The sequence below is a fragment of the Phocoena phocoena genome, chromosome 7 (genome assembly GCF_963924675.1).
Source record: "Phocoena phocoena chromosome 7, mPhoPho1.1, whole genome shotgun sequence".
Classification (NCBI taxonomy): domain Eukaryota; kingdom Metazoa; phylum Chordata; class Mammalia; order Artiodactyla; family Phocoenidae; genus Phocoena; species Phocoena phocoena.
In genome coordinates this window covers 43,738,037-43,765,624 of record NC_089225.1, presented here as the reverse complement: position 1 = coordinate 43,765,624, position 27,588 = coordinate 43,738,037, and the positions used below count along the sequence as shown (strand labels likewise).

The 27,588-nt window shown below is 39.6% G+C and overlaps 1 protein-coding gene across 1 annotated transcript in view; it reads left to right on the top strand.

Annotated features, from left to right (window-relative positions):
* PLA2R1 (phospholipase A2 receptor 1) overlaps nucleotides 1–27,588 on the top strand; it is a 108,807-nt gene that overhangs the window by 13,645 nt on the left and 67,574 nt on the right. Inside the window, 7 exon segments of the mRNA XM_065880141.1 lie at nucleotides 866–1,249; nucleotides 4,066–4,239; nucleotides 15,507–15,680; nucleotides 20,644–20,757; nucleotides 21,575–21,718; nucleotides 24,944–25,138; nucleotides 26,424–26,581. Coding sequence (XP_065736213.1) covers nucleotides 866–1,249; nucleotides 4,066–4,239; nucleotides 15,507–15,680; nucleotides 20,644–20,757; nucleotides 21,575–21,718; nucleotides 24,944–25,138; nucleotides 26,424–26,581 — 1,343 coding nt within the window.

The window sequence follows — 27,588 nt, the reverse complement described above, 5'->3', positions numbered from 1 at the left end:
CCCTGCCAGCTTTTCCAAAGGAAACTTACCCAAATCTCTTCTTCTGGCTCCCAAAGATTAGCGGCTCAGGGGTAGATCACAAAATGCCTACTTCCTTCACATCCCCACGTGGCCTGTGTGGTTTCAGTCCTGTCATAGTGCTCTTGCAACCTGTCACGTACCTAGGTGAGGGGCCTCACCTAGTGTCCTGGACATGTCTGCTGTTGCCCAACAAGGATGCTCCCAGGAAGAGTCCATCCCCATAGCATATGTCCCCATCCTTCCACACCTGATGGACCTAGCACAGAAGACAAACGTGGAGAAGCATTTTTTCTCACCAGCATTGCGTCTTATATCAAGACACAAAGCAGCCCTTGACTTCTATCCTTTAGGTTTTCTACTGAAATTTGATGGTGGAAATTTTCATTTCAGTGGCTCTTGACTCAGCTGCCATATTCCTGACATTCAGGCACTTGTCTGAAGAAAACCAAAGTGTCACCATGCCTCTGGGCACCCAATGTCTCTCCCTTGCAGCGCTGAGTATTATCACCAATCCCCGCTCTCTCTTCAGTTGTGGCGAGCTCCTTTTCTACCAGTACCATTCTGGAGTGGATTCACAAGCATCCCTTGTTACTGGAGGGCCAATGGCTGTCTTAGACAAGAGGTTTTCCATTAGCTCTAATAAGTCCATGTATGCTTCCCAAGAAACTCCTTTGTTTTGTGCAAATCAAGCCCCTGTGGTGGACCCCACACATCAACTTCAGATCTGTTTGCGACAGCTGTCAGTGTGACATGTCACAGCTCAGACATGCACATTGGGATCCTCCCGACACTGGTTAATTATATATGAAGATTCTATACCATATCTTCTATTTTGCTGTTTCAGATAAAGGGATCTTCATTATCCAAAGTGAGAACCTCGAGAAATGCATTCAAGCTGGCAAATCTACACTGACCCTGGAGAGTTGCAAACCACCCAACAAGTACATGCTGTGGAAGTGGGCTTCAAACCACCGCCTCTTTAACATCGGAGGCAGCGGCTGCCTGGGCCTGAATGTGTCTAATCCAGAGCAGCCACTGAGCATATACGAGTGTGATTCCACCCACATTTCCTTGAAGTGGCGCTGTAACAGGAAGATGATCACCGGCCCGCTCCAGTACATGGTCCAGGTGAAGCACGACAACACGCTTGTGGCCTCCTGGAAATACCTTCATAAGTGGGTTTCCTATACGTCAGGTGGTGGAGGCATTTGTGAATATCTGCACAAAGGTAAAAAAGGATTTCAACCAAAGTACGCATGAAATGATATGTTTAGCAAGTTTGCCCGTAAGTAAAGATTTGTAAAATATATGAAAGAGGTGCACAGCCCCTAGAACCTCCAGGCACTTCTGCTAAATACAATTTAGTTGCTTACTCGCTTATTGTAAAAGGATTACTGGAGTCTTGGAATGGGCTTGCTAAATTCTGCTAAAGAAACAGAACTGCGAATTTAAAGGTATTAGAGGAGAAAACACTTCAATAACTTTGGGAATCAATGGAAAGGAGAAAGAACAGGAGGACGAGGGAGAAAGAAAATAAAAATAGAAGGAAAAGATTTTTTGAAGTTAGCCTTTCAGGATGAAAATAAGAGCCTCTCCCGTCAATATTTCTTTTATTGTAGAAACTTTGTCCCATGTGTGGAGTGTGTCTGCAGGGCACCTCAGTGCCTCCTAAGGCCTGGCTGGCATCCGTGTGGTGGTCATGTTACAAGGCATTTATTTATTTAATTTATTTTTTAAAAGATTTTTGATGTGGACCATTTTTAAAGTCTTTATTGAATTTGTCACAATATTGCCTTTGTCTCATGTTTTGGTTTTTTGGCCCCGAGGCCTGTGGAATCGTAGCTCCCCGACCAGGGATCAAACCCACACCCCCTGCATTGGAAGGCGAAGTCTTAACCACTGGACTGCCAGGGAAGTCCCGTGTTACAAGGGATTTAAAGGCAGACTATTGTCAGGGGTTATTTGGTGTGTGCCGGGGAGTAGGCAAGCACGGTTTTGGTGGCGGGTAGGGGGAGGTGTTTTCATTTTCCATGGTTCTGTGATATTTGGTATTTTTAAACAGAGAAAGAAAGCACCTTAGTTCTGAAATTCTGAAACCTCAAACCTGTTTGTCAGGTTTTGTTTTGTAGCTCTCTTCATTCACTCATCCACCCATTCACCGTCCATCACGCATCCATTGAACACTGACTGTTTCTGTGCCGGGCATCTGATTTACAAAGGCCAACAAGACAGGTGTGGTCCCTGACCTCATGGTGCTCTGTAGGATTATGGCTTACTAAGAGCTTCTATTTCTAAGAATTCTAGGAAACAGAGCAAGGAGCTACCAAGATCTAAAGTAAGACTTTCTCCCGTACCTGCGAGAAATGAGTAAAGAGAGACAGCCAAGGGCAAGCCATTTTCAGGACTCACTACAATAAAGCAAGTGCTGCATACCAGCACACTGAATAATCTACAGTTCTAAGGAAGAACTTGGCATGTTGTTCCAGGTTAACATTTTAGCCATATGCCCACGCTTACGATGCATGCAGAGGAAGACTGAGTAGAAGGCAGAGGAAGGAAACAAGAGGATGTGTCCTGGTATACCAGTAGTTCCTAACAGCCTCAGCCTCTGGGGCTGGTGGTGTGGAGTGAGCTCAGGCAACACCCGCCCCCCACCGGCTGTGGGAGAGGGTGGGAATCTCCACAGCCAGCCCCTTCGCTCCAGGACCTACTGATTTAATTGAGGGTGGCCCTGATCTCCCTCACTATAGAAAGCCCCAGCTGAGTCATGAAAAGTTGTTGTTTTCTGCTTAAGGCCAAGGATGACTGATCATTGAAATACTCTGAGGGAGCAGCCAGCCGGCCACTCAGCAGGGCCATCTTTCTCCTAGACCACTGCAGGGGCCTCGAGCCGGGCATCCACTTTGCCCTCTCTCTGTGTACATTCTGTTTGCCACTGTGCACCCCGTGAGTCTTTAAAAATCGGATCATGTTGACTTTCCCGTTCAAAACCCACTGATGACTTCCCACCGCCTCCAGGGTAAAGGTCAAAGCCCATGATGTGGCAGAACCAGCCCTCTGTGAGCTGACGCTCCACTGCCTTCCTGGTTCTGCCTCGCCTGGGGCCTCCCTGCGCTTCCCCGTCCGCCCCGCACAGTTCTTGTCGCAGGTCCCTCGTGCTCCCCGGTACTTGCTGCTCCTTATGCCCCAAGAACTCTCTTCCAAAGACTTAAACCTCTTCCCCCAGTTCTTATTCAGAGAGGCCTGCCCTGACCACCTTATCAAAAATAGTGCCTCTACCCCTTCAAACACACACACACACACACACACACACACACACACACACACACACACAGAGTCATTCTGTTCTTACAGTACTTTGTTTTTCTTCATGGTACTTATCACTACCTGAAATTACATGTTTACTTGTATATTTGCCTTCTCTTTTTTTCTCCCCACTAGAACAGAAGCTCCATATGAAAGCCAACTTTTACTCATTTGTTCACTATTCCATCATATACCCAGTGCTGGACACATTAAATGCTCAACAGATGTCCGCTGAATGGATAAATTAATAAATGCCTATGAACCTCGAGATTCAGTTGCTGATGGCTGATGTATTGGGGGACTGGAAGATATTTTAAAGTGAAATCTCCAACTACATACAATACCTTGAAATAACCAATAATGGAAAAGAATCTGAAGCTGTATACCTGAAACTAACACCATACTGTAAATCAACTATAGTTAAATAATAATAAATAGATAAATTTTTTCTTCTCATCCATTCACAAATATGTATGCTACTGTAGCAGTGCACCATAGTGAATAAACAAGGAGATAAACATACAAACAAACCATTTATCAACACTTCCCCTGAACACAGCACTCAGCCTTGCACTTTTCCATACACTAGACACTGAAGTCCTGAGGGTTCTCTGTGGTAAAGCGAGGGCCTTGCCCAGTGTCGATTTTCAGTCAATAAAAAAGGCATTCACTTTATGAAGTTTCCAGAGATAAAGCGGACATATTACTTAATTGATTTTGTCCTTTTCTTTCTCCTAGATTTGTATACAATCAAAGGGAACGCCCACGGGACACCGTGCATGTTTCCCTTCCAGTACAACCGGCAGTGGCATCATGAATGTACCCGGGAAGGGCGGGAAGACAACTTGCTGTGGTGTGCCACGACCAGCCGATACGAAAGAGATGAGAAGTGGGGATTTTGCCCAGATCCCAGTAAGAATAAAATCTAGTCTTCCCCCTATGTCATGAAGGAATCAAGGATGATTAGAAAGTTATTGTATCTAAAGGAAAGCACTGAGATTGAGCTACTAAAATCTGAATAAGCTCTTTGATTCCATTTATCCAGGCTTTGATTTTGTTTTTGCCTTGAAAAGACGATTCTGATGTATATTCCTTTTTTTCCCTAAGTTCCAAAGATGTTAATCAGCCATTCCTCATTAAGTTCAGTACATAAGGATGCTTTAACCGGAATCAAATTATAATACTCTGTGATCTCATTAATCCCAGCTTCCAGGAAGGATACTTCAAAACAAACCTGAATGTGTATAAAGCTCAGTTATCCTTCCAATCCACTCCCTCTTATAAGCTGCCTTAACTTCTCCATGTCCTGACTGCTTGCTTTGCCCATTGTCACGTCCAGGCATCAGCTGGCCCTTGATGATCTTTTTAAAATCACAGTCGCCCTTGTTATTTCTCGACAATGAGTTCTTGTCTTGATTCCCTTTCCTTGTTACTCGATTTCTAACTATAACCTCAAAATCTTTTTCTCTACTTAACCCAATTTTCAAGGTCCAATGACAGCTGCAATGTTCTAATTTTTTTTGTCAGTTAGTACTTTATTATTTTATTGTATTTTCATTTAGCTTAAAGGTTTCCAGTGGTTCTTAAGTATTGGGGGTTATTTATATATACCTTCTACTTTCTATATTCAATTTCCTTCACCTTGGTTTCTGCAAGGCAGAGAATATAACTTTTGCAATCTCTTCATCTTCCATGCCTACCTTCCCTCCGCATAGTTAACAAAATGCCACAAAGAAATTGAAACAAAAAGAAACTGAAGAGATTAACTCCAAAGAATCTGATTTATAAATTGCCTGTTGAATTGTTTTCTAATCTAAGAGCCAGTACAGCTTAGTGAATTAGAAAGAGTGTAGGTTTTGAAATCGGAAAGACCAAGGTTGGAGTCCTGCTTCTTCCCAACAATGAGATCCTGAGTCTCAGCTTCCTCATTATAAAATGGAGATAATAACAGTACCTATTCGGGTTATTGAGAGGATACAATTAGATGATGCATCTAAGCCACTTATCACAGTACCTGGTACTCACCAGGATTACCATCATCATCGTCATATCATCATCAGGCCTAATTTATCCTTTCAGCATGTGCTTCTGAATCAATGATCGTACGTCTTTATTATCTGTCAACAGCACTAAGCTAAGCATAGTGTTAGGACTTAGGACCCTCTCTTCCAAGAACTTGGCCTCTAGATGGAATACAGGACAGACAGATTTGCTCCATGCCTGGAAATGCAGACTATATTTGACATGATGCTATAGAATCACCTGGGGGATAGTTTGAAACATATATCCTTGACCAGTCCCGGAGATGCAGTGAGCGTTTGCTTTTTTTTTTTTGTGGTACGCGGGCCTCTCACTGTTGTGGCCTCTCCCGTTGCAGAGCACAGGCTCCGGACGCGCAGGCTCAGCGGCCATGGCTCACGGGCCCAACCGCTCCGCAGCATGCGGGATCTTCCCGGACCGGGGTATGAACCCGTGTCCCCTGCATCGGCAGGCGGACTCTCAACCACTGCGCCACTAGGGAAGCCCGAGCGTTTGCATTTTTGACAAGTGGCCCAGGTGATCCTGTGGCAGATAATTCTTCATCAGATAATTCATAATATGCAGGTAGTTCTACGCAACATACATCTATATACATGGGTGATATCAAGACATTTAGCAACCAATCTAGTATGAGCTCTTGGCCAATCCAAGTGGAGACCTTAATGTGGAGGTTAGGAGTCCCAGAGGCCCACTGCAGGTATTAACCCCTTATCTGCTGTAATGTGAGGGGATGCTGAGGCAGCAAGAGGCACTTGAGGAGCTCAGGACAGCAGCTCTTCACCAACCAGCATGAAAGTATTTCATCATTTATTGACTGTCAGATCATCAGCCTTCTCTATCTGAATCTGAATGTCTGTATGGAGGTGTATGTGCATGTAATCCCTACACTGCTTGGATTCTTGAGTCAGATGTCACATTATTTACATCATCTTCTCTTTCCATTTCCATCTCCAGTAGATGTCATTATTAAAAGTAAAGAAACCAATACTAATAAGATTAACATGTATTTCACATGGCCCTAATACTGTTTTAAACTACACTATTCTCCTTGAGATTCTTTGAAGGACACTGTCACCATGCTCTGTCACTTTAGACAGTTATGGTTTCCCAGGTGGAAGCCTGGGTTTAGTTGTGCCCAGGGCTTTTCAGTGCCTAGGCTATCTATTTGTTCTGCTTCCTACAGTTCAGAAGCGTCCTCCATTTGACAGCTTGCGATTCCAACTCTCCTAACCTTTACCACAACCAGCAGAGAGCATGTTTCTTTGTGCAGTGCTAAATTACAGTTCCAGTTTTCTTCCTTTCTTGTTACTTTTGGTTCCTGGTGGCCAACTTAAGTCAAAATGATGTGCCGGAGACTGGAATCTGAGCAAGCAGACAGTTCTTTCCATGGGGTCAAAAAGTGGACAGAACAGAGAGGAGTGAGTAGATTAAAGCAAAGATTCATACTTCTGTATCTCATCTTTCTTACACAGAATTTTTTTAGTATCTCAATGTAGAATAATGCCCTTTTATAAAAACGTTGATTGTAAGTGAGCACAATGTAAATTTAGTGCCAATAAACACATACAAAAACACACTAGCAGGGAGGGATATGATAAAACATCTGTCACCATAGATCTTCAGGAACAAGGATGATATAGAAGAATCTTTCTAGGTTTGTTTGGAGGCAATTCTGTGTCATACTATGTCCGTCCTGGTTGTGTGTCTTACACAGCTGGAGAGTCAGGCTTAGTTAGTTTGAGATATTTTTAGGGTACCAACCTCTGGGATGATCTGATTGCCCTGGAACCTTATTCACCTGATACAATTTTTATCAGTAACTTGAATGATGTAACAGAGCAGATAGGTACCAATGTTGATGTATGACTGCCAACCGCGGCTTTGTCAGCAGTATTATTACGTGTCTCTTGTCATGCTGCTCTCTCACTCCCGGCAAGGGTCATACAAACCTCTCTACTCTCCCCTGACTTCTAACCCTGCCCTACATTCTCCTTCCCAACTCTTAAGAGATGACCTCAATCCCTACCTCCCAAAGAGAACAGGATCCATCAGAAGGGAAGTTTTGACAACTTCCTGCTCCCAAGCCTTTAAGCCTACCCATCTCCTTTTTCTCCTTCCTGTGCAATAGTGGTCCTCCTCCTACCTAGGGCAAATCTCGCCATCTGGACTCTGGAGCCTCCCATCCAATCTTCTCCAACTTGTATCTCAGTGTTTCTCAAAGTGTGGTTCCAGCAGCATCAGCATTCTCTGAGAACTTGCTAGAAATGCAAATAACCAGCCACATCCCAGACACCTATATCAGACATTCTAGAAGTGCAGCCCCAGCAATCTGTGTTTTAACAAGCCTTCTAGGTGATTCCAATGCACACTCCTACTCTAACATAGATGAATGATGGATCCTTCTCATTAGCAGTTAAACCTACTCACGTCTTAAAATAACATCTTAAAATAATACAACTCCTTCATCTCCACTTCAGCCTCCTGAAAATACCTATCTCTCTCATCCCCTGCATAGACAGACTTCTCAAAAGAATTGTCTCCCCACCCTCACCTTGCTTTCGTTCCTCAGAGCAGTCTCTTCTTGGCTTCTATGAAGATGTATGCCTGACCTCCATTTCCACAAACCATTCATTCACTCTTTTCCACAAATATGTATTGAACACCTGCTATGTACCAAGCACTCAGCTGGGTGCTGTGATTATAACCACAAATGTGAAAGATGAAAGTCATGGTGCCTGCCCTAATGAAGTTCACATTCAAGTGAATGCTGCTGAAGGGCCTGATTTGACAAGGTCTGAAACTAAGTGTTTGCTGGATCTGGCGACATGGAGGTCATTGATGGCCTTGACAAGATATACTCTAGTTACAGATTGAGTGGGTTAAAGAGTAAATGGAAAAACAGAAGAGGAAGGAAGGAACACTTCCCAATTCATTTTATGAGGCCAGTATTACCATGGTACTGAAACTAAAGACATCACAAGAAAAGAAAAACTACAGACTAATATCTCTTATGAATATACATGCAAAACTCCTCAACAAAATACTAGCAAACAGAATCCAACAACATATAAAAAGAATTGTACACCATGACCAACTGGAACTTATCCCAAGAATGTAAGATTGGTTGAAAATCTGAAAATCAATTAATGTGATACCTATATAAATAGGAGAAAGGACATACAATTATCTCAATAGGTGCAGAAAAAACATTTGACAACACATTACATCCCTTCATGAAAAAAACAAAACTAAACTTAAAACAGAAGAGAATGTCCTCAACCTGATAAAGGGCATCTCTGAAAAACCCACAGCCAGCATACTTAATGGTAGAAGACTAGATGCTTTCCCATAAGATCAGGAATAAGACAAGACAGACTATCCACTCTCAACACCTCTATTCAACACTGTACTGGATGTTCTAGCCTGGGCAAGTAGGCAAGAAAATTTAAGTCATCCAGATTGGAAAGGGGGTTGTAAAACTATCTCTATTTGCAGATGACATGATCCTGTATGCATAAAATTTTAAGTAATCCACTAAAAAAACTACTACAACAAATAGACTCATTCACAGGATACAAGATCAATATATAAAAATCAATTGTACTTCAATACTGTAGCAATGAACAATCCAGAAATTAAATTAAGAAAACAAATCCAAAAAGAGATGGAGAGAAAACAAATCCATTTATTGTAACATCCAAAAGGATAAAATCCTTAGGAAAAATTTAACGAAAGACATGAAAAACTTCTCTCTAAAAACTACAAAATATTGTTGAAAGAAATTAAAGAAAATTAAATAAATGGAAAGACATTCCATGTTCATGTAATCAGAGGACTTAATATTGCTAAGATGGCACTACTACAGCAATCTTTATCAAAAACCTAGCTGACTCCTTTGCGGAAATTGACAGGCTCATCCTAAAATTCACATGGAAATTCAAAGGACCCAGAAGAGCCAAAATAATCATGAAAAGGAAGAACAAAGTTGGAGGACTTATACTTCTCATTTTCAAAACCTATGCAAAGTGACTGTAATCAAGACAATGTGATACTGTCAAAATGAAATAAAACTGAGAGGGCACACTTATGATTAATTGATTTTTGACAAGGGTGCCAAGACAATTCAATGGGAAAACAATAGTCTTTTCAAAAAATGGTGCAGGGAAACTGGATTCCACATGCAAAATAATAAAATTAAACTCCTATCTCTCACCTTATAAAAAAAATTAACTCAAAATAGATTTTTAAAACTTACATGGAAGAGATAAAACTATAAAACCCTTACAAGAATACATAGGGGTAAATCTTCATGATCTTGAAAATGCAATGAATTCTTAGATATGACACCAAAATGCAAGCAACAAAAGAAAAAAATAGATAAGTTGAACTTCATCAAAATCAAAAATTTTTGTGTTTCAAAGGACACAATCAAGAAAGTGAAAAGACAACCCATGGAATGGGGTAAAAAATTTGCAAATCAGATATCTAATAAGGGACCTATATCTAGAATATATAAAGACCTCATAACTCAATAATAAAAAGACAAAAATCCCAATTTAAAAATGGGTAAAGTGTCTGAATAGACATTTCTCCAAAAATAGATTTACAAATGGCCAATAACCACATGAAAAGATGCTCAGTATCATTAGCCATCAGGGAAATTCAAACAAAAACTACAGTGAGATACCACTTTACATCCCACAGGATGGCTAAAATCAAAGAGACAGACAATAACAAATGCTGACAAAGATACAGAGAAATTGGAACTCTTATCCACTGCTGAAAGGATTGTAAAAGGATACAGCTGCTTTGGAAAACAGTCTGTCAGTTCCTTAAAAGGTCAAACATTGGGTTACCATATGACCCCTAATTCTACTCCTAAGTATATATCCAGGAGAAATGAAAACATATACCTACACAAAAACCTTTACACAAATGCTTATAGCAACGTTATTTATAATAGCCAAAAAATAGAAACAATCCAAATGTCTACCTGTTGATGAATGCATAAATAACATGTAGTATACCCAGTAGTATTTAATAGGATATTATTGGACAATGTAAAGAAATGAAGTACTGGTACATGCTACAACATGGATGACCATTGGAAACATTATGCTAAGTGAAAGAAGCCAGTCACAAAAAGATCACACACTGTATAATTCCACTTATATGAAATGTTCAGAATAAGCAAATCTATAGAGACAGACACAAGTTTAGTGGTTGCCTTGGGCTGGGGGTAGGGGTGACGATTGAGGGAAAAATGGTAAGTGACTGCTAATGGGAACTGGGTTCCCACAAAAATGTTCTAAACTTGATTGTGGTGATGGTTGCACAATGCTTTGAATATACTAAAAACTATTGAACTATATACTTTAAATGGGTGAGTTATATGGCATGTTAATTATGTCTCAGTGAAATTGTTTTTTTTAAAGAGTAAATGATAGATGAGAAATTGGAGACAGCATACGTATAAAAATATGTGATTAATGGGAGTAGAGAAAAGGTAGAGACTGCGATGGGGAGGCCAAGGGAGGAATTTTTTTTGTTTCTTGTTTTTTAAGGATGAGAGCTGCTAGGTCACCTTTGAATGCTTCTGGAAAGGATCTAACAGAAAGAGGTTGAGGATGCAGGAAAGTGAAACAATTGGTGAAATAAATATGGTCTCTCAGAAGGCAGAAGGAAATAGGGTCCAGATGAAAGATGGACAGACTGACCTTTTATGGATGTAAAGACAACTCCATGGGAGGGAAGAAGGAGAGGACAGTACAGGTCCAAGAAGGTTGATGGATTAAGTGATGGGGAAAATGAGGAGAAACGAGTCCAGTGGCTGTGGACTTTCTCTGAAGAGGGGGAAGAAAGAGTGAGAGGTTTGGACAACAGGAAAGGTGTGAAATAAACACGGTGGCTGCTGGGAGAGCAAGCTTTTTAGGGAAAACCGGTAATGTTTCCAGGAAGTATTGGGGGTGGTTGATAATGAATCCATTGGATGATTTTCTTGGCAGTGCTCATCTGTTGGGTGCAGGCATGGAGCAGGCAGATGATTGGGTTCCTCTGTTGGAACGTGCTCCATAAAGTCACTAATGGACTCAGTCCTCATCTTACTGAAGATTCAACAACGTGTAACAAACTGACACCATCTCTTTCCTTGGGCTTCTGGGACCCACACCTGCTAGTTTTCCTCTTTCCTTTGTGGCCACCACTTCTCAGCTTCCTTTGATAGCATAGTCTCCTCTGCCTAACTGCCTTTAAATTCTGGTGGCAAGCTTGGGAAATAACATGAAAAGGTTGGAACATGGTACCTGCTCTCCTGATACTTAATTTTATCAGGAAAAACAGACAATCAATAAGCAATCCCATAATGCGTCATTTAATCTCAACTGTGATCAGGCCTACCAAGGAGCATGTAAGGCATTGGGGATGAACAGCAGGAAGTGCTGACTTGATTTGGTATCCCTTTTACATGAGATTTACCAACAAAACACTTTTCAGGGAGCAGATATTCAATAACTATTTGCTAAGTGTATGAAAGACGAAAGAGAGAAAAATAGTAACTCTGTAGCCTGGAGTTGCTTGAATAGTATAAAAGTTCTTTTTTTTTTAAAGAATTCAACCATTTTTTAAAGTGGCAGGAAAGATACATCTGGGACAATGACAAAGCTGTATACTTAGGGATGACAAAAAAGCCATATTAATAGAGAAGGAAAAATGGCTGCATCTCAGTCATAATCTATAATAAAATCCGTGTTGACATGAATATACTTCAGTTCATTAGAAGAAAGGTGTATTTTGAAAGGGAAAAAAAATCACCATCATGCAAAAGATTTTTGGCAATCTTTCTTCAAACAGTAGGAGATGCAAAGATATATAGGATGGGCTTCCCTGGTGGCACAGTGGTTGAGAGTCTGCCTGCCAATGCAGGGGACACGGGTTCGAGCCCTGGTCTGGGAAGATCCCACATGCCGCGGAGCAACTGGGCCCGTGCGCCACAACTACTGAGCCTGTGCTCCACAACAAGAGAGGCTGCGATAGTGAGAGGCCCACGCACCGCGATGCAGAGTGGCCCCTGCTCGCCACAACTGGAGAAAGCCCTCGCACAGAAACGAAGACCCAATGCAGCCAAAAATAAAAATAAATAAATAAATAAAAAGATATATAGGACATAGCTGCTTCCTTCAAGGAGCTCAGAATTTAGCGACAGAAGAGATGATATAAAGACAACCAAAGATGCAAAGAAATATAACAATCTGATGGTATCCCTTAGACTAGAATTTTTCAAGAAAAAGTAAATGTACCAGCCTACAATTTTCAGTGGCTTAGAAGCAGAAGTTAGTTATGAATAAGCAAGAGGATTAAGAATAAATACACGCAAATGCCCCAGGCCAGGACGGGACCCTGTGGCAAGGGAGTTCCTGGGGAACAGTCTCCAAGGACAAGATGAGCATGCAGGAGGCCTCCTGGGGAGGAGTCTCAGGATCGATACACACAGAAACGAAGGGAAGAGAGTAGGATTGCACAGGACGGTGATGCAGGGCTGGTGACTCCCCACACTGACCCACAAGGAGTTCTCAGGCTGGATTTGCCCCTAGTTGGGGTGAGAGGAGGGGTCTTATAGCCCTGCACTGACCAGTCATGGTTTGCAGACAGCACTTAGGAAGGGAGAGTGGTATTGGGCAAAGAGCCTCTTCAGCCAAGGCAATCCTTGAAGAAGGCTTCATGTTGAGAGGTGTCTGCTGGCAGCTGGGGAAATTAGGCCTTCGGTCCTGAAGGGAGATCAGAAGAACACATCACAGTGCCCAGGCCCAGGGTGGCACTTTCATTCCACTTGTTACCATGAAATCTTCAAATCGGATCCATGGAGTGACACGCAGCCCATCTAGAGAAGCAAAGAGAGGACTTGTGTCTGATGGCATAGAAATACAAATTCTTATATTTTAGTTAAAACCAAATTTTAATGACAAATGGACTGCCTTGTTAGAAGAATATGGGCACCTTTTGCAAACATTTGACTGGGGGTTTCCTTTTGATTAAACTTAAGAACTGGCACAGATAACACAAAGTCAGGGGAAATCTAACAAAACTGGGAAGTGTAATTTGTAGCCCAGACAGGATCACCTGTAAGCCTCTCATCTTAACTGTTTAATGAATAGAATTCAGGAAGATTTCTGCAAAAGGCTGCTTTACGTAGCTTAATCCATGTCCTGTTGAAAGGGCAGGACCAACTCTTGGCAAAAATGAGAATGAGATCAACTGAAGTGTCCTCCGAACCTTTTCTTATCATGGCATGGCTTATCATGGAGGCTTATAATTAGGACTTATTATCAAATCTTTACCCAAGGCAGTAGATGAGAGGCAAGTACCCTATACCCAGATCTCTCCTTTTGACATCCTCCTCCTATCTCCCCTTCTGACATCTTACTATCTTCTAGTAGCCAAAGGCTACTCATACCTGCTCTCCTTGGGAAGTGCTTCAAATGATTTCTTTCAAACCAGGGTTTCCCAGTGTTTGCTTTGTGAACCATTTGCATTAGAATCAGTAATACGTTAGAAAGTCAGCTTTCTGAATCCCACCCCGACCTTCCAATTCAAAATCTCTGAGACTGAGAACCAGGAACCTGTGGTTTTTTTAAGAAGCTGGCTAAGTGATTTTTGTGCACACTGAAACTGTAAACACTCCTCTTTCATGGCCTCAGCTCTCACACGGGATGAACAGGGCTAAACTGATGTCTGATAATGCTTAGCGTGTTGTCCATCTCACGGATGGCATAGCTTTTTAACTGAAGACGGTCTCTAAGGATTCAAACTCAATGGGGAAATTTCAGCCACCAGGGCAAGATGATTACTGAAGCTGTCCTCCTCCCTTTCTCTTCCTCTTCCTACAGTTTTCCTTGGTGATAGACTTATCTTCTTGGTGATAGATCCTCCTTCAATCTTGGATCCTTCTATAAATACATGTGTCAGGAAACTCTGTAGACAACCTTAGATTTATATAATAACTTCTCCTTAACTAACTCCGTTCTGGGGAAGGCACATTGCAACCAGATATAAAAACAAACTTCCCACATTCCCAAGGGAGCCATCTAACTAAGTATTGCGGGAAAAAGAAAACAAACCAAAAAGATTTCATTGTCAAATAAGTTTGAAGTATACTGAATTAAAATTAAGCTGTTTCTTTATCAGAGAACTTCTCAGAGGCTTTAACATGCTGTTGTATATTATGAATTCCCCAGAGGAGGCTACATATGCACTGTCCCAGCTTTTCTTGCAGAGCTCTTGAAGTTGTCATACTCTATGGATTGCACTTCGGGAAAAGTTGTTCTAGATTTTAGCAGATTGACCATCAGTTACACTCATGCTGTAGCCTGGTTCACATTGTCTACATTCTGAAATTCTTTGGCTGAGTTTGACTTCAGGTAATTTTTATGGCTGCTTAGGTTCACCTTAGGGTTTAATTTAAAGCACCCAAAGTAGGTCTTCATTTTCTGTTATTTCAATAAACTTCAGATTTCAGAGCCACGTCTCATATTTTATTAAATTTACTTTTAAGCAAACTACACAATCCTTGGCCAATGTTTTGCAAGTGGATTTTGCTTCTCCTCCTTTTGACTGAAAGAACTTACTTAAACTAAATATCAGTGTTCCTGTTCTCAATGTTTATTTGAAAACTTCTGTTCATTTTAGAGTCATGTTTCTACTGTATCCCTTTTATTCCATCTAGCATTTTGGTATTTGCAGGGAAAAGCTTTTTGAAACAATATTTGCATCTATCTCAAATAAATACTTCAGTTCACACAGCTTTCAGTATAAAGTTCTGACTTTAAAGAACTCAGATGTTATTTTCACAAATATCTATACTCCAATTATATTTCCTTCTCTCAAAAATAGCTAATGTCATTTTCCCAGAAAGGATCAGAGCTTCTTTATTGATAATTTCTTGAACTTCCTTTCAATCTTGAACAAGCTTTACCATAAAGTGTTTATGGGAAAACAATGCAGATTTCATCATAAAGACCTAATCAAGAATAGATAAGGGCTCTGAAGCTTTAGGAGTTGCAATCATGCCATTCAAATTCATCTTAGAAATATATCGCCATATAAATAAAATAAGATTATAACGTTTTAATGGATTTTGTTTTCAGCATCTACAGAGGTGGGTTGTGATGCTGTCTGGGAGAAGGATCTCAATTCACACATTTGCTACCAATTCAACCTGCTTTCCTCCCTCTCCTGGAGCGAGGCACACTCTTCATGCCAGATGCAAGGAGGTGCTTTATTAAGTATTGCAGATGAGACTGAAGAAAATTTCATAAGGAGTAAGTAGGTGGATGATGCACATTGATGTCGGTACAATTAAAATGATTGGTGTTTACAGTTACGTTCATGTATGCCAAGATGCCTTCTGGAAAGAAAAGGTCCCTTGGAAAATATTTTTCTGTTATTAACATGGCCCAAACTCACACCCAGAATTTTGACCTGAACCCTGGGCCATTCCATTTGACACCTGGCCATGCCTCTCTTATTTTCTCCCCCCTGGAAAAGAGAAGTTGAGGCTACAGCAAGGGACCCAGGAGAATTTTCAGCTCCAACAAGTGCATAGGGAGACTTCTAAACTTAAGTCCGAATTCCTGCTTTGCTGGGGAGCTTAGCCATTCCGTTTCCATGTATAAATAATTAAGCTGTTTACTAATTAAGCAGAATCTTACCTGTCAGTCACTGTGTGTAGTAGGGTTTCCAGTGGATGCCAAAGAACTTAAAATTTAATTGGAAAACCAAAAGCACACACATGTTAACGAACGCTGTAAAGTAATAACATAAACTGTCAAAAGACTGCTAAGGAGCTGGGTCTGATCTATTTCACCTCTCACCTAAACTCTCTTTTTACTTCTCTTTTATAGATTAAATGTGTCTGTAGATGTGTACATGCAGCATTTAAAAATCTTTCTGAAACATTTGAAAGTGTCACAAAATTAGTCACTTTCATTAAAAGTTTCTGATGCTTTTTTTCCAAATTATATTGCACATGTTTCTTCTAATATAATAATAAAATTATTCTAGGATAATTTTAAAAGTTCAAGGAAAAACTCTCATAGTTCCACAATCCAGAGATAACCATGTTTCTTCTGCAAAAAAAAAACCCATACAAATGCATGCATGATCCATAGTCCACAGTATCTATGAAAAATGATATTGAATAAAAAGATGAGGCGGTTGTTGCACAGAGGTTAGGAACAGGGGCCAAAGAGCCACCTGCATGGGTTTGAATCCCACCTCCATCACTTACTACCAGTGCTAAAGAAGTAACTTAACCTCTCTGTGCCCCAACTTCCCCCCTCTATCAAAGGGAAATAATAACAATACCTACTTTTTGGTGGTGAGAATGACATGTTATAGAACAGGTGAAAATTTAGAAAAGTGCCTGGCACACAAATCAAACACTCAGTATGTGTTAAACATTTAACAGCAACTATGCGCACAGTTTAGTAACATGCTTATATAATTTACCTGCATAGAATGAACATCTGTCCGTGTCTATAAATATAGATCTATATCATAGTATTTAATGGTTACATAGCGATACAGGTTAGAGATAATATATTTAGCTAATCTCCAAATATTAGATAGGGATAGGTAGATAAAATTCTTTATTTTGTTTTTATTTACTTATTTGTTGCTATGTAAAACCATCCCTCACATACCTTTGTGCATAGATCCCTGATTATTTCTCTCTAAGTTTGTAGAAGTGGATTCACTGGGTGGAAGAGGAAGCACATTTTAAGGCTTTTGAAAGTCATTAATAACTTCTAGAAGGATTGTAACAAATGCATGAACAGGATATGTCTGCCCCTTTCCCCACAGACTTGCAAAAGTGGGAAATTATCACTGAAACTGATCTGAGTGAATCATATTGCAGGAAAACACCCATTTCCAAAATCATTATTAGCCTGTAATGGTATTTATAGAAAATTTTGTGCACCATTTATGAATTAAAATTGTTATCTATTTTGACTGCTGGGATCTTTAATAAGAGGGTTTGGACTTAATCAGACTTGAATAAAGATTAAAGGAATAAGATATGTCAGAGACTTTGATTTAAATACCACAGTTTTATAATTAGATTTCGGGGATTGTTTAGATTGGGAAAACAGAAGAGTATTCATTAAGACAGAAGCTTGTTCTGACCAAGGTATTTTTTTAATGTTGAAAATAGTCTACTGTTTCTTGTTAATCGCTGGTGAACATTAACTATGGTATAAGGAATTATCTAAACTGCCACAAATGCCAGGAAATGGCCAAAGGAATTTCAGTTTGCATTTATTAGTATAGAATTGTGAGCCAATTTAATTGTAAAGCTAAACAGACTATTTTTGTACTTTTAAATACAGATTAGAAATTATACAATGATTTTTTAATATGTACTGTTAAAACAGTCACACAGAGGGTATTCAAAATAACTCTAAGGTAAGAATAATTAATACTTAAATATTTTAGGTAGATTACTTGAAAGCAGCACTTGGCACTTACCCCGATATGAAATGTGGAAATTTCTCCGTCTTGTCAATCCATCTTCCATTCTGCCTTCTGTCGTGATGACACCAGTTAGATGATTTAATCAAATGGTGCTATTGGAAGGACTAACCAAATAGGCATTAGGAAGAGACTTGTGTTTATGCCCCAGAAACTTGGAAAGGCAGAGCCCATGAATGCTGTTCCTGTCCAGTGATTTCAGGGATCTCAAAATTATAAAGCACCTTTTTCTCTTTCCTTAAAGGTTTAGCTTCTCCCAGTTTTCCACTGTTGTTTCAAAATACCCAATCACAGAAGGTGCTGCAGCCTTGTGATGTGAATGCCCTAATCTTTACAACCTTGGAGACCATACAATCGATCATCCAGACTGAGACCCTTTGAAGAGTAAAAGGTTCTGCCATCAATACTTATTCTGGAACTACCAGCATAAGCCATGAATTTTCCAGGCAAACTGGGACACACGGTCACCCTATTTATCACTCTTATCTGTCAGGGTCTCAGTCTCAGGCAGGGCCCCTGCATCTGGCTCAGAATAAATTGGGTTCTGAAGCAGATGAATCATAAGGGATCAATGCTGTCCTTTATAGATTAGAAGATTCAATGGCAACATTTGAAAGTGTCACAAAATTACATTCACTAAAGTCTCTGACACTGTTTTTTCCCCAAATATTACAGCACACGTGGCACATGTTTGTTGTAGAGTAATTTTTTAAAGTTCAGGTGCACAAAAAGGAAAACCAAAGAAAAATTTCCCCTAATTCTACAATTTTGAGAAGCATATTTTCCTACACAAGCATGTCAAGGCACATGTTTCTACATAGCACTGATAACAAAATTGGAATTGAATTAAAACAGGAGGAGCCGAGGCACAATGGTTAGGAGAAGGGGCCTACAGAAAGCCTTCTCCCACACCAAGCTGAAGAAGCATTTGCACTGCTCATGGCCCCAACCTGCTATTTTTTTTTTTAACATCTTTATTGGAGTATAATTGCTTTACAATGGTGTGTTAGTTTCTGCTTTATAACAAAGTGAATCAGCTATACATATACATATATCCCCATATCTCCTCCCTCTTGCATCTCCCTCCCTCCCACCCTCCCTATCCCACCCCCTAGGGGGTCACAGAGCACCGAGCTGATCTCCCTGTGCTATGTGGCTGCTTCCCACTAGCTATCTATTTTACATTTGGTAGTGTATATATGTCCATGCCACTCTCTCACTTTGTCCCAGCTTACCCTTCCCCCTCCCCATATCCTCAAGTCCATTCTCTAGTAGGTCTGTGTCTTTATTCCCATCCTGCCCCTAGATTCTTCATGACCACTTTTTTTTTTTTAGATTCCATATATATGTGTTAGCATACAGTATTTGTTTTTCTCTTCCTGACTTAACTTCACTCTGTATGACAGACTCTAGGTCCATCCACCTCACTTCAAATAACTCAATTTCGTTTCTTTTTATGGCTGAGTAATATTCCATTGTATATATGTGCCACATCTTCTTTATCGATTCATCTGTCGATGGACACTTACGCTGCATCCATGTCCTGGCTATTGTAAATAGAGCTGCAATGAACATTTTGGTACATGACTCTTTTTGAATTATGGTTTTCTCAGGGTATATGCCCAATAATGGGATTGCTGGGTCATATGGTAGTTCTATTTTTAATTTTTTAAAGAACCTCCATACTGTTCTCCACAGTGGCTGTATCAATTTACATTCCCACCAACAGTGCAAGAGGGTTCCCTTTTCTCCACACCCTCTCCAGCATTCATTGTTTGTAAATTTTTTGATCATGGCCATTCTGACTGGTGTGAGATGATATCTCATTGTAGTTTTGATTTGCATTTCTCTAATAGTTAATGATGTTGAGCATTCTTTCATGTATTTGTTGGTACTCTGTATATCTTCTTTGGAGAAATGTCTATTTAGGTCTTCTGCCCATTTTTGGATTGGCCAACCTGCTATTGATCCCTCTACATACTCTGGTCCCGTGGATTCTGCTCTCCTCTTGGCCAGACAACCCCCATTGGCTCTCGACTGGACAGCCCTTCCCCCATTTCTTTAGCACACCTTAAATTTGAGGGCTTGCCTCCCGGCACTAACAACACTTAATATGCCTTCCGCTTCCTAGCCAGACCCCTAAGGAAAAGGTCCTCTAAGTTGTTCAATTTTTTTAACTGTGAAATATTTCAAGAGTATTGACAAGTGTAAACATTACATCTCTGCACACACATACCCATTATAGAGATTTAATAGCATTTCTTCCTATTCCTCTTTCTCAGGGCCTGAGGTAGCCTGAGCTCAGCGTACTTGAGTCCTGAGCCTCCAGATTGAGGCCACCAGACACATGTGGCAAAAAAATAGGAAGACAGAGGGGCACTTTGTAGGACTGGCCCTGGGCACTTCCTCCTTCCCCCTCTAAAACCCTCAAGTGGGTAAGCTCACACAGGTCAGACGGTCTCAGATTTGAAACCATGAACTGTTGATGGATTGACGACCGTTGAGAGGCAGCATTCCTGTATGCTTAGATTAAACACTGCACAGTTGCTGTCAGTGAGCCTTTAGGAGACTGCCATGTTTCTCAGGCTGGCTTTTTTTACTCTGAAGCACCAGGGTGGGGTTTAGTAGCACTTAAACTCTTTTCTGCCATTGATGGAGTTAATTTATGACTCCATGCCCCAGGAACAGGAAAACAAGAAAGACGTGTAACATTGATATTTTTTTTGAAACTCCGTATTTCTCTTATTTCAGAGCACTTTGGCAATGAAGCAGTGGAAGTATGGATAGGTCTGAATCAGCTAGATGAAAATGCTGGTTGGCAGTGGTCGGATAGAACACCACTCAACTATCTGAACTGGAACCCAGGTACCTGCAGCGTTTTGTTTACCTTCAACAGGTGGCATCGTCCCATAGCCTAAAATAGCAATATTTCCCACATATGTATACGACGTGTTATTGTGAAAGTGGCTTATAAACATTTTTAAAGCCTGATTGAATTTCTATAAGGCACGCTTTTCTAAACGAGAAAATGGAGGCCGAGAAGGTAAGCCAAGGGTGCAGGAGGATTTGGGTCAAAACCAAGATTCTAGTCAGTTGTTTTAAAAATAGCAACAGAGATAAGAAATTAAATCTCAGAAGTAGATGTTTATGTACAGATTGTTTTCGTATATTTTTTCCCACTCTCTCCTAGTCAATTTCCTCTCTCTTCAGTTAACCTTTGCCCTCCAAAGATATGATCAATTACTGTCTTACATCAGTATGTCTCACACAAAAAAAGGAAAATTGGTTTTTCTTATGGATTCTAAGTCAATTATATTAACTGTGTAATACAACGCACTCACATTCTGTTTAAATGTGTTGTTTAAAAGATTGTTATAGTTGAACCTTGAATAACTAGAAAATATAATAAAGTACGATTGCATTTTGTGAAAAAAAAATAGCAACAGATTGAAAAATATCTCTCTACCTTAAAACAATAAAATCAGCTGTTGCTATCTTTGGGAAATCATTTCATTGTCATGCCTGGACTTCAACTGCAAAATCATAAATATAATATCTTATAGGATTTACTACATATGCCAAAGAGAAGGGCTGTCTCCTTGATGCTAAAACTACATTTCAGTATATATTGAACTAACTGCTTTTGCTTCTAACATTAAGTACACACACATTGTATTTTCAGAAATAAATTTTGAGCCATTTGTTGAATATCACTGTGGAACTTTTAATGCATTTATGTCAAATGCCTGGAGAAGTCGGGATTGTGAGTCCACTTTGCCTTACATATGTAAAAAATATCTAAACCATACTGATCACGAAGTAGTTGGTGAGTGTTTTTATTTTAAGCTGTTTTTATAAGTAAGTTGCTTACTTGCCCTCTCAATATATTCAAAGTCTTTTATTTTTTGCTAATAATTTAAACTTAGCTAAGGCTAGTTTTTATATGAATAAAAATGTGTAACAAGATAAGATCTGTTATTCCAAAGGCACCATAAATTTAATAAATGCATTTAGGTTTTTACTAAAAACTAAAGCAAAATAACCTAAGTATAGAAAACATTTTCTCCCTCTCTTTTTAAAAACTTTGCTTTCTTATTCATTCTGCCTCAGGAAAACAAGATATGCTTCATTTTCTATTCTAGTTGAGCTTTATTTATTTATGGTTACCCTAGAAATTAAACATATGAATTAGAAAATAGTTTTATAAAATTATTTACTTCATTGATCTCCTATCATACTCTATATCTCTTATTAGTAATACTTCCTCCTTGAAATAACAAACAAAACTTTTAGGTGTACCTAAGACTTAAATACCACATAATTACAATCTAGTACCTGAAGCTCAGTTATTTCTATTCTTAAGATCTATTACTTCTTCTTAGTTTCTATGGAATTAATGTCTGAACTCAGGAAGTAGAGATAAAAACATAACCATTTTTAAAGAATCATTACCAGCATAATTAGAAACAACTCTACATTTAAAATAATAATCTGAATTATCTTTCTAAAATATTATCCCTCACAGTTAAGCTTTTTTATTTTATTTTTTATAGATTTATTTATTTTTTGGCTGCGTTGGGTCTTCGTTGCTGTGTGCGGGGTTTCTCAAGTTGCGGCGAGCAGGGGCTACTCTTCATCGACGTGCGTGGGCTTCTCATTGTGGTGGCTTCTCTTGTTGTGGAGCACGGGCACGCGGGCTTCAGTAGTTGTGGCTTGCGGGCTCTAGAGCGCAGGCTCTGTAGTTGTGGCTCACGGGCTTAGTTTCTCCACGCATGTGGGATCTTCCGGGACCAGGGATCGAACCCATATCCCTTGCACTGGTAGGCAGATTCTTAACCACTGCACCACCAGGGAAGTCCCCAATTAAGCTTTTTAATTTACGATATTATGTTATGTTAATTTACGATATTGTGTTAGTTCCAGGTGTACAGCAAAGTGATTTAGTTGTGTGTATATATATATATATATATATATATATATATATATATATATTCTTTTTCAGATTCTTTTTCATTATAGGTTATGACAAGATACTGAATATAGTTCCCTGTGCTATACAGTAGGTCCTTGCTGTTTATCTATTTTACATAGAGTAGTGTGTATCTGTTAATCCCAATCTTCTAATTTATCCCCCCCACCTTTCCCCTTTGATACCCATAAGTTTGTTTTCAATGTCTGTGAGTCTATTTCTCTTTTATAAGTAAGTTCATTTGTATCATTTTTTTAGATTCCACACATAAGTGATATCATATGATATTTGTCTTTTTCTGACTTACTTCATTTAGTATGATAATCTCTAGGTCCATTCATGTTGCTACAAATGGCATTATCTCATCCTTTTTTATGGCTGAGTAGTACTCCATTGTATATATGTACCATATCTTCTTTATCCATTCATGTGTTGACAGACATTTAGGTTGCTTCCATATCTTGGCTACTGTAAAGAGTGCTGCTATGAACATTGGGATGAATGTATCTTTTTGAATTAGAGTTTTCCTCTTTTCTGGAGTTTTCAGGAGTGGGATTGCAGGATCATATGATAACTCTATTTTCAGCTTTTTAAGGAACCTCCTTACTGTTCTCTATAATGCTTGTACCAATTTACGTTCCTGCCAACAGTGTAGGAGGGTTCCCTTTTCTCCACACCCTCTTACAAGTAAGCTTTAACTTTTATTTTCCTTTAAGTAGCTAAGTCTAAAGATATTGTAGAATATGGGGGTGAGGAGAAGAAGCATCTCATCATTTTTTTACAAAGAGATTTTTTCATTATGTCAAGAATGTGCTGACATTGCTATCGCTGTTATTGTCCTGTCCCTCCCTCTTTTCCTTTCATTTTCCTGCCTCAATTTCTTCTGTCTTCATTTTTTTTTCTTATGCCCTCCTGCACTGCCTCCTGCTATCCTTCTTTTCTTCAATTTTATTTGCTCTCCTGATCTATTAATTGAGGTCAGAAGACCAGAAATGATGGCAGCTAAGCTAAGTTTGTTTGGATTATTTGCTGTTGTTTCAAGTCCAAAAAGTACTTTTGATGATCTAGTCCAGTGTCTTCCAACTGTGAATCCAGGGTCCCCAGGTTCCTTCCTTATCTCCACCCTTACGTCAATCAGAGAAGTTCCTCTTTTATCTTTTTATCTTACCTCTAGAGTGAAGTTTAGGGTTCATTTTTTCAAGGGGTTCTGTGACTGTGTTTTTAGGTTGATATTATCTATCTATCTAAATATTCTAACATTCATCCACTGTGATTCTAATAGCTGTCAGAGTCCTAGAAGTAATTTTAAAAGAATGTCTTGTTTCCCAAATTAGCAGTGAAGTTGTTTCTAACTAAGTTAGTGCTTAAGGGAGGCACCCAGTTGTGGTTAATAAAATAAAGTAAAAATGCTGTCATCAGGCTGGGGGCAAGCTCCTGGAAGAGGAGAGCCAAAGTTGGCATGCACACAGCTGCCTTCCCTGCCAGTGTTAAAGAATCATGGCATTATTTTACCGTAAGTCAAACCCAGAGTCCATATGAACCCAGAGGGACATCAGAGGCACTAAGCCTGACCCCCAAAATAAAAGCTATCATCTCTGCTCTAGATAAAGCAGTCAGAATTTCAGATTCTTTTCTGCTGAGAATAACTATCTACCCCCCCCCACCTAATACTGTATATAAAATCCTTTAAAAAGCATTTAAATTGTGTTCCATAATACTCCTTTTTTAGTGTAAAAAGGTTTTTTTAAATGGGTAGCTCTAAATGCTAAATTTTATATCTAGCCCTGACTCTCACTTTGGTTGTATGACCTTTATCAAGTCTCCTTAACCTCTTTGTGCCTTAGATAGCTCATCTGGAAAATGAAGCACTGAGATCCATTAGATCCTAGATCCAGATCATAGATGGGATCCTTTTCAAGTCTGAAGATCTAGAATGCTATGATCCATATCTTATTGTATCATATGCTTCTGTTTTTCAAATTTAAAAAAATAATTATATATTAATGGTGATTTATATTGGGGGTAATAAGTAATGTTAAAACAATTGTGGTAAATAACTTTGTTTTTTGTTGGTTCAAAAAGAAAACGATGCTTGGAAATATTATGCTACCCACTGTGAGCCTGGTTGGAATCCCCACAATCGTAATTGTTATAAACTTCAGAAAGAAAAAAAGACCTGGAATGAAGCTTTGCATTCTTGCCAGTCCAATAACAGTGCATTAATAGACATAGATTCGTTAGCAGAAGTGGAGTTTCTTGTAACCCTCCTTGGAGATGGTGAGTGCCAAGTGTCTTTGGTTTAAGAAGTATGAAACTAATGTAGTAACTCTCTTTATTAGTGAAGTTGAAAAGAAATTAAGCTATTTAAAATTGATTCTTTATAGCACATGTATCTGAAATTTCCAAATAATATCCAGGAGTGAAAATACACTGAATTTTTACAAAATACATATTCAGAAACTTTGTAACATCTCATAGATGCCAGATATTACATGTTTTCATTTTTGGGGTTTTTAAGGGGGAAAGGTCATTTCCTGAAATTTCTAATTTAAAAAAACCTGAACCTGTAATTTAGCATAATGAGCACTAGATAGCAGTAATGTGCTGTGGCCATGTAATCCAAGCAATAAAGGAAATTCCTTACAAAAATGATTATATTAAAATAACTTTAGCCAGTGAAAATGGGTAATTTATTTGGTGTGGTGTTTTTCAAGCTGTGTAGCATGCTCAGGGGTTCCAAGCTCTGAGGCCTCCACCCAGCTTTACCCACCAGAGCAGATCTGCCCCTACCTATGTCATATATGGACATAGAATTCTGCTGGAAAACATTGAAATCATTGACTGAGAGTAAATCTTTTTTTAGTGGAAAAATCCGGCGTCTACTCTATTTCAATGTTAGGTTTTAGTTTGGAGTGAAAACAAAACTCCTTCTGTCATTGTTCCTCACCCTTCGCATTTGGGATTGAATCCTGTGGCTGCCTCTGTGTCAGCGGGGCACTGGAACACTCTCCCAGCCACCGAGGGTCTTTTCTCCCTACCTAGACTGGCAAGCTTTATTTTATTTACTTTTCCAGCAACCCCACTGCTCCTATTCAATGTTTCTAAGAATTTCTGCTCCTTTTTTTTCCCTAGCCAAAAGAAAAAAAGTAAAGCTAGACATCATTAAAAGGTTTTTTTCTAAGTGCCTTTTCTTAATTTGATTGACCTTCCTATTTTTCCTTTTTCGGGGTAGAAGAAAAACCAGACTTTGCAGATCTACTTTCCATACTGTAGCACGAACTAACTAGAGTCCTGGCAATCTGACTTGCTTAAGCTTTGTCCTTGCCCTAGCTTTCACTGACACTCTGCCTCACTTATAAGGCCTATGTTGAGCAGATCTAGATAGATAAGGGGCGAAGGGTTTAAGCAGGTATTTTATACCAAAACTTAAACAGGTTTCATTCCAAGAAGAAACAAAGAAGGAATCACATGCAAAGTGGTATATATTGGTAATAGCCCCTCTGTGTTATCACCTTTGCAGATACTAGGATTCTTGTAAGTAATTTACGTTTATCTCTTGCAGAAAATGCATCAGAAACATGGATTGGTTTGAGCAACAATAAAATTCCAGTTTCCTTTGAATGGTCTGATGGCTCCTCAGTCATCTTTACTAATTGGCACACACTTGAGCCCCAAATTTTTCCAAATACAAGCCAGCTATGTGTCTCAGTGGAGCAATCTGTAAGTTGATCCATTTGTTCAATGTTCATTTTGCTGGACTTGTACTGAGGGCCACCTGTGCCAGGGACTTGGGCTGTGGCAGAGACCAAGACAGGCACAGTGCCTGGGGCTTCCACACTAAGCAGTAAAACATATACACACTAAAAACACATGGTAATTAGAGTTGTGATAATAGCTCTGAGGACATAGGTTCAAGATGGTGAGAAACTTGGGTTGGGACAGCTACTTCAGACAAGACAGTCAAGGAGGGCTCTCTGAAGAGGTGACATTTAAGCTGGGACTTGAACAACAAAAAAAAATCTCTTGAAGAGCAGGAGAACATTCCAGGCAGTGGGCAACTGCCCAAAGGCAGGCCAAGGCTTGCCATGTTTGATAATCAAAAAGGAGACCAGGATGGTGTGGAGGTATGGATGGTGAAAGGTGGTAGGAGATGGGGCAGGAAGAATGCAAAAATGTGAGGCTTCTGGGCCTGGGATAGGACCCACTAAAGGGCTTCAAGTAGATGAAAGCATGATCTGATTTACATTTTAAGAGCAATTGTGGCTGCTACATAGAGAATTGATTGGAGAGAAGAGAGTGGAAGCAGAGAAACCAGTTTGGAGGCTACTCCTGTGGTTGCATTAGAGTAGTGAATATGGAGACAAGAAGACAGATTCAAGGATCCTCTAGAAGACAGGAATTGTTGCTAAAGCAGACGTGGGGGTGAGAGACAGGTAGGTTTTTGGTTTGAGCACCTACCATTTTGGTGGATGGGGGTGCCACTGACCACCCTGGTAAAGATGAGGGGAAGAACCAAGGAGTTCGGAAATTACTCTGGAAGGTGATGGTTTTTAAGCTCCATTATCTTCTTAACATAAAAGGATTTCAAAACTGCATGTAACCTCTTTGAAAACTGCAAATCAATGGAAAACCTTGCTGTTTTCTTCACATGAATGTGATGGTCCCAGTGACCTTAACATTACACTTACCTTTATGTGCTAGTCTCTCATTTATCTAAAACCTCTGAT